This window comes from Limulus polyphemus, unplaced genomic scaffold (genome assembly GCF_000517525.1).
Source record: "Limulus polyphemus unplaced genomic scaffold, Limulus_polyphemus-2.1.2 Scaffold320, whole genome shotgun sequence".
Classification (NCBI taxonomy): Eukaryota; Metazoa; Arthropoda; class Merostomata; order Xiphosura; family Limulidae; genus Limulus; species Limulus polyphemus.
In genome coordinates this window covers 171,391-179,643 of record NW_013665930.1, presented here as the reverse complement: position 1 = coordinate 179,643, position 8,253 = coordinate 171,391, and the positions used below count along the sequence as shown (strand labels likewise).

At 30.5% G+C, this 8,253-nt stretch overlaps 1 protein-coding gene across 12 annotated transcripts in view; it reads right to left on the bottom strand.

The window, feature by feature from the left end:
- The window catches only part of LOC106457347 (inositol hexakisphosphate and diphosphoinositol-pentakisphosphate kinase-like), a 211,293-nt gene that overhangs the window by 56,510 nt on the left and 146,530 nt on the right, over positions 1 to 8,253 (bottom strand). For all 12 annotated transcript variants that reach the window (XM_022383235.1, XM_022383240.1, XM_022383244.1 and 9 more), the window contains one exon: positions 3,277 to 3,384. In XM_022383235.1, the coding sequence (XP_022238943.1) occupies positions 3,277 to 3,384 (108 nt within the window). The remainder of the gene's footprint in view (positions 1 to 3,276; positions 3,385 to 8,253) is intronic.

Sequence of the window (8,253 nt, the reverse complement as noted above, 5' to 3'; positions counted from 1 at the left end):
ATACTAAGGATATATGCACGTAGTTTCATGTTACAATTTGAAGTCATTCTAGAAAGAAAAAAGGATAATTTAGGTTTATTTTGATTTTTTTTGGTGGTTAAAATGTCGGTTGAATTGACCAATTTCGTTTTGAGATAGGGTAGAGATATAGCAGATAAACTATAGTTTTACTGAAAAAAAAAACGTTTGAAATACATTTAGGAGATTTTATGGATTAAACACAATAAATTTGAGCTTTTAGAAATGAGGAATGATATTTTCCTAAACTGAAAATGTATTTCCAAACATACTTACCTCCACAGACACTAATAAGTAATAGCTATTTCTTGATCTTCATCTTTGCCATCTATGTTGTGTTCGCTTGCTCCAGTCTTCATATACCCCACCCGACTGCCCTCGGTAATATTTTAACTTGCAAAACTTTACGTCAGCCCTCACACGCCCTCTATGCAGGTACTGTATATAAGCACTGTATGCAGACAATAAAATCAGTTTTTCGAGACTTACCACATTCCAGTCACTGGGGAGGAAGGTAGGGAGAGTGTCAGCAGAGGTAAGTATTTTTGGAAATACATTTTCAGTTTAGGAAAATGATAACTTCCAAAACATACATACCTCCACTGACACTAATAGCTAGAATTCCACACTGAGAAGGCAGAGGGGCTGGTGAGGACAGAAATCATACAGAAAGCATCTTCAGAGAACAAATATGTACCACGAGAAGTGGTATCAAAGTGAAGAACACCGCACTACATCCAGAACAGGTCTGCTCTTCACCCAGACCTACATAAAATTGAAAAAGGTGGAATACCATACAAGTACGATGGTCCAGCCCCAACCAAACAGCTGAGGTTCCACAACTCGGGTTGGATTTAAGGGGTCATGGTACCTATGTCACACAGTGGTGGCCAGGGGAGTTGGACTGTAGATATATACATCTGTGTGATAGGATCCCTACCAGTAACCACAGAATGATGCATTTCAAAACAACTGGATTTATGAAAGAAAGAAAGCAACACCAAAATGGTAAAGGTCTGGATTGATCAACGAAATATATATCTAGATAACAAAACAAAGAATTCCCGATTATTAGAAAGTGAAAATCACAAAACGTTAGTCTGAATGCTCATGCTTTGTCGAGAAAAAGTGATTTATTGTCTGCATACAGTGCTTACATACAGTACCTGCAAAGAGGGCGTGATGGCGGGAGTAAAGTTTTACAAATTAGATATTGCCGAGGGCAGTCGAGTGATGTATATAAAGACTGGAGCAAGTGAACACATTGTTAGATCGAGAAATAGCTATTAGTGATTAGTGTCAGCAGAGGTATGTATGTATGTTTGGAAAGTATTTATTATTTTAACATAAACATTACTTTGTACATGGACTATTCAAAACAAATGCTCAATATATTCTTAAACAAATCTTTATTTTAATTTATTATAATACTTCACTAAAAAATATGATTTTTTGTTTATAAAAAACTTATAATATTACTGAAAAACTGGCAAATTTTGTGAAGATATACACACTATACTGAAAGTTAGAAATATTATATCTATAAAGACTTTAAATGAATATAAAGAGGTCACGTGTTCAGACAAATTGACCAAGCCTGTGTTGAGAGAGTTAATATCACTACTTTCAGCTTTTAATTTGTACGAAACTACTAATTTGAACCAGTGCTACAATCACAACATACCACATGACACACAAAAATCAAAGTTTAGGCGTGTTTTTTAATATTTACTTTTAAATAATCTACAGTTTGATACCAAACTTATTGAAATTACTTCATAAAATAGTAGTTCAATAAAATTTCGATTGCAAGTCAACAAACATGATGACATGGCCTTTGACCCGTGTGGAAAGGGTTAAGCTTTGAAATTTTACAACTTTATAAAACTCCCACAAAAATTACCTTTTTTTTTACTAAATTATTCCAAAGCACTCATTTGGATAAAAAAAAAACAAATAAGAACTAATCATTTTATCAGAAAGAGCAATAACAAATTACTAATTAGTATAACCTCTTTATTTTCAAGCAAATATCAGAAAATATTTTTTCACTATGCTGAAGCATGCATAAAACTTTTATCTTATTACAAAATGATTTTAACAATGTGTGTAGGGAGAAAAAATATTCATAAATGTAAAATAATAGGTGGTGGTAAGAAATTACACTTAATCATCTACAAAACTAAAACTTGTTCAGCAGAACCCACCAAATTTAAAACAAATGAAATTAATAACATAAAGTTGATTTAAGGTCAAATGTAATTATAATAACATAAAAATAAATACACACACAAAACTAAAAACTGAAGTTGCCAAATTAGACTTCTCAAAAAATCATAAAATTCAGAATTCCTTTGAGCTTATGAAGACATAAGTGAAGTACTAAATCTTAACACAATTACATGGGAAAGTTCAAGGAAAGTTTAGGAAACTTTTAAGAGAATAATTAAGTACCTCACCATGTATGTAAAAATTTTGTTCTGAGAATGTGGAAATAAAATATATTTAACTTTAGCAAAATACTGATCTCTGGTTATATGTGATCTCTGCTTTGTATACAGATCATTCTTTTCAAAGGGCTTTGTAGAGTATGATTATTCACAAAAAACAACATACATAAACATGCTGAAGCACAGTTTTCACATCTTACACTCATTTTGTAATTCCTGGCACATTTTGCACACCAGTTATACAAGTGATATAGCAATTAAACTATTTACATTTTTAAAATTAACAGAATAACTTTACTACTCACAAACACCTATATTCAAAAAAGAAAGTAAATTTATTTCTATTTTAGCATTCACATTTGAAACCAGACATATCATTTTAAACAATCAGCATGACAGTTCTTTCTGTTCATCAGTACACCTGGAGTTTTATAAAGAGGCTGAAAAATACTTAAATCATAATTCAAAAATCCTTAGACCTTATAAATACTTGATTATGATAAGAGACAATAACTTTATCCTAAATTGAGCCATGATATTGAACACTGAAAAACTAATGAATCAACATAACAGTTACAAGGTATTTTAATTATTTTACCACACAATCACAAATTTCAAGACAATGAGGTTCTTTGATAATGAATTTTAAGTCTTTGTTGTTGTTTTTTTGTTATTATGGTGCAAATAGAAAAAACGCTATTATAGCCCCTGCTGATGATTCAATGAATTTGTTTTCATATTGTAATTTCCAATTTTATACGTTTCCCATTAGAATAACTAAATAATTCTAGCTGAATAAGCAATTTACCTTTGTAGGATCTTCATAAAGCATTATTACCACTTGTGTTATGTAGTTCAGTTCTGAAACAGCACTAACATATTCCATTGCCCGATGCCATTGTTCATCCTTTTCATTCTGAGATCCCCACAAAAAATGGTGTAAAATATCAAGTTAGTATGTAACACTTTAAATATTTATATACAAATATCATCAACCATGTTATAAATATAGATATTTTGTACATGGAGTATAGTATGCATGTCACAACCATTATATATAGTTACACTCAAAATTTAATTTTATTATCAATTTTATACTAAGTTAGTTTCTTCATTTCAAATGCAAATATTCAAATAAATTTTCAATCTTTACTACTCTGTGTCACAAAGCATCTGTCACTCTGATTTCTTTCTCCATTTTAGATATTTTTTGTCCCTTTTATGGCATTCTGAGTGTTCAACCAATTGGAAACAAAAACTATTGAAACTGACTGACAAACAAAAAAGTAATAATGTCCTACCTTTTCAATTGGCTGAGAAATAAATAAATTTGTGAAACCTAAAGCAAGCTCCTCCCATCTTATTACAGATTTAGTGTAGTTTCTAATCCATATAGTACATATTAAGTGTACATTTATAACCAACAGAAAAAGTTGCTAATTAATGTATTGCCTTCTTACATTCACTTGTTTAGTTCTCGAGGTGAGATTCAGCAGTTTTCAAAGAAAAAAACAAGTTTAAGTGTATGAAGTAAAGGCACTGCTCTGAAGAGTAATGAAATTCTTTAACCTATTTATAGCTTAATTAGAAAGCCAGGTAAGTATAGTAGTTTTCAAACATTCTACTTATATACCTGATAGATTTTTGTGTTAAAAAAATATACTTGAAATCTACACAAATTATTTTTTAGACATTCAACATAGTGATAAAAAATATGCTTACTTAATTATGAACCTCAGTGCAAAAGGCATTAAGGCTAGATTAAGTGCTAAATGTCTTGTTTTTATGTATAATTTCTATTTATTGTTATATATATATTTTAACAAAAGTACTAAATGTAACAATTAAAAACTTATTAGGTTAGATAACAAAACTAAATTGAAAAAAAATTAAATTTCTCGTGATACTTGATATCCTAGCTCAAGAAAATCCCACACACATATCATGGAGTGATTGTAGCTTGAGTGTTTACACTAAGCTGTCCTGCTGTGATATACTGGTTTTTAGGAGCTGTTAAGATGGTTTAAAGTACACTGTAAAACTAAAAGAAAAGCAGATGGGAAAAGATTAGAGGCTGTTACAACCTGCAGCCATTGTATAAAAAAAAGTACTTTCAATTATATTTCATATTTTTACATTTTCATTTCACTGGCAAAATGAGCTTTTGATATTCATTTAGGAGATTCTAGAGGTTATGCATATGAAATATGAAAACTGTAAGATGAAGGGAAGTATTTTTATTCTTAATATGAAAATCATCTTTCACTGATTCAGTAAATGCTTTGTAAATTCAGAGATAAATCTTTAGGAATAATACTTTATTATAAACTCTGATTTTTGTATGTACAAAAGACTTGTAATGTTTACTAAAAACTTGCCAAATTTTGTAAAAATACACTTTGTACATAATGTTCAACCTAACATTTAAAAATATGAAAAAAAATAGTCCAACTCAAGAAATCTTTTTAATTTTTTTTGTAAAATTCACCTGACAATCAAAGAACAGACAATTTGATGGAGAGAATGCTAGTTAAAAAAACTATGATGGACAGAAAGTAAACAAGCTATACACTAATTTGAGTGGTAACTCAGAACTGAGAAGAATTATGCAAATGAAACATTAAACTTTTCTTGTTCTAAGAAATCTCTAAGTACCTAACTCATGTACGTTATCAGTTACTTAACTACAGCTATATTTGATTACTAAAGTATTTAATACATGGCTAAGTGACATATCCATGAATGGTATCATTAGTTAATCTACATTTCTTGGAAGTACATCAAGAACCAAGTTACACAAAATGTATCAACAAACAAATATTTCCATCCCTTATTTGCATTCTTGTCATATTTTTCAAATGCACAATCATAGGAATAAGTATCTAAAAACAGACTTATGTTATTTCACTATCCCAATGTGTTTACCACACAACTGATTGGCAACACACAGTTTTTGTACTTAGCTCTAATTACTTTTGAAACCATCTGCACCACCCAAAGAAGCTTTTGATCCTGGTTCAAAAGTATATTGGAATTTTTCCACCTACAGCCAAATTATTTACTGGTTTGTTAACTTTTAACAATTTAAATTTTCCTAAACATACAAAAGTTGTCCTAAATTAAAATTTTGAGAGGATTTTACACATGGGGACAGTCACACATTTCATCCTTGCCAATTACGAAAAAACTAGAAATAGTAAAACTTTTTTTTTATGAAGAAATCTGAAATACTGAGCAGATATGGAGCGATGATAAGCACATACGAGCCTAAAATTTTACTGTGTTTCAGATGGTCAAATATTGCTTAAGAAGAAAAATCTTGACATTTTGTTGTCAAAAATACAGAGGCTCTCAGAATAATTATCAAAGAATATCTTCTTATATCTTTAATATTGGTTAATTAAAATACAACTCTTATTATAGATATTATATTATTATGCTTAAAACTTTATATGTAATACATGTTATGTATCTATATATCTAAACTATATTTTCTAAAATAACTTTTAAAACTACAAGTATTTTAATATATAATCTAAATACTGTTATTTTCTATTCAACTATATTTGTAGAGGTTTTTCTTTCTGTGTATTAAAAGTAGGCTCCCTCCTTAAACAAAATCTTGGCTGCATGCATTATAGCAAGTTCATAAAAGTTGCAAAAAAAAAATGTTGATTGCTCATTTTACTATGTTGATCAGAACGTACTAGACATGGTCAAATAATAGTCTAACACCACAAAACATTGTTAAGCCAACCTATTTACATGAACAACACCCATTTCTTTAGGACCAGCTTAAGAAAATGTATTAATCATTTTAATGTGTCCTTTCTAAACTTTCGTCTGCATCAACAACTTCTCACGTAAAACTTACTGTGTTAATTATTTTAAGTTTTTTCTCAAGATGATGATGATGGAAATAAAAAAAAAATATTTTGAAATGTTGTTTATCAAATTATGTTGTTGTATTGCTGTGTTTTAATATCTTTCATAATACTTTGATTTCAACCTTATGAATCATTTCAATCTCTGCAAAGGGTCATAAAGTATCATCACAAGTTTCCTTGCCAAATAGTAAATGCTGTATTTTCTTTGTTTCTCTAGAATATGAATGAATTTGTTCTAAATGAATTATATATTATCTATCACACACTGTGACAATAATGTTTAATAGTTTTATCACATGAAATCTAAGGACAATTATTTCTAACTGTGAATCAGTTTATTTAGTAATAGTATACTAAAGCCAGATATATCAGTTTGCTGTAACAAAGCTATACCCTTTTCTTTAACAACAATGATTTTTAATGAAGAATTAGTTTTAGTGAAATATATCTCAGTTTTCTTAAACAATTCTACACTCTTACTATAACTTAATGACTTTGATTGATTATACAATACATTTACTGTACTAAGAAGCATTTTTAAAGGGCATGTACAATAAAACCTAAGAATGGTAGGTTTAGTATTTTTCTGATTTATGATCAATGACCCAAATAATATTTATTTAATCAACAAAAATTCAGTAGTTTTAGTGTATCAGTAATGTAAAAAAAAAAGATCTCTAGAGAGAAAGACAGTTAAGAAAACATTTTAATCATATTTTCAGCTTATTACAGGTTTCATGTTACATTATGTATCAGATCATCAAGAAATTAATGTCGTGTTTTGGAACACTTTCATTAACCACCACCCAAAAAACGTACATCAAGTATAATAGTTAACGAACCACCTAAACGTCATGTTAGTGTAGTCTGTATAATGTGTAAAGTTTAGTATACTCAAATCCCTTATAGTGATGGCACACAATGAGACATACAATCGGCATGTAATACTGTTTGAATACAAGAACGGAAACAATGCCTCTGTAGCCACAAAGAATATCAAAGAAGTTTATGGAAATGTTTTGAATGTTCATAAGTGTCAACGATGGTTAAACAAATTTCGTTCAAATGACTTTAGCCTTAAAAACTATGATGATAGGGGCCGACATGTTGGAATTGATAGTGATGCTCTGAAGACACTTGTTAAGTCTAACCCAAGGCAACACACTCGTGAAACGGCCTTGAAATTGCATGTCTCTCACGAAACAACACGTAAACATCTAAGGAATATGGGAAAATTCCATAAAGAAGGTGTTTGGGTGCCTCACGAACTCTCCAATGATCACTGTTTCCAACATGTGAATGTTGCTTCGTCTCTTCTGCCTCATTATGCGTGTGAACCATTTTTGGACAGAATTGTCACCAGTGATAAAAAGAGATTCTCTATACAAATATTAAGTGCCAAAAACAATGGGTCAGACCTAGACAAAAACAAATTCCGACCTCAAAACCTGGACTCCATCCGCAGAAAGTGATGCTTTGCATTTGGTGGGACATCAAAGGATTAATTCATTTTCAACTCCTCAATCCACAGCGAACTGTCAATGCAGAGATCTACAGTCAGCAATTGGAACATTTAAATCAAACCCTTCATCAGAAATGCCCTTCACATGTCAATTGGAAAAGTGTTCTTCTTCTCCACAACAATGCACATTCACATGTGGCACGTTTGATGCAACACAAGATTATAGAGTTGGGTTGGGGAGAACTTCCCAGCCCATCATATTCTCCAGATATGGAACCATCAGATAACCATCTTTTTCGTTCGCTGGAACCCCATGTAGATGGGAAAAAGTATGCTAATGTGGAAGGTTTTAATAAGGACATTGACATGTTTTTTGCTTCAAAGCCAAGTGATTTCTTTAATCCGGGCATTAACAACCAGATTTTAAGATGGAAAA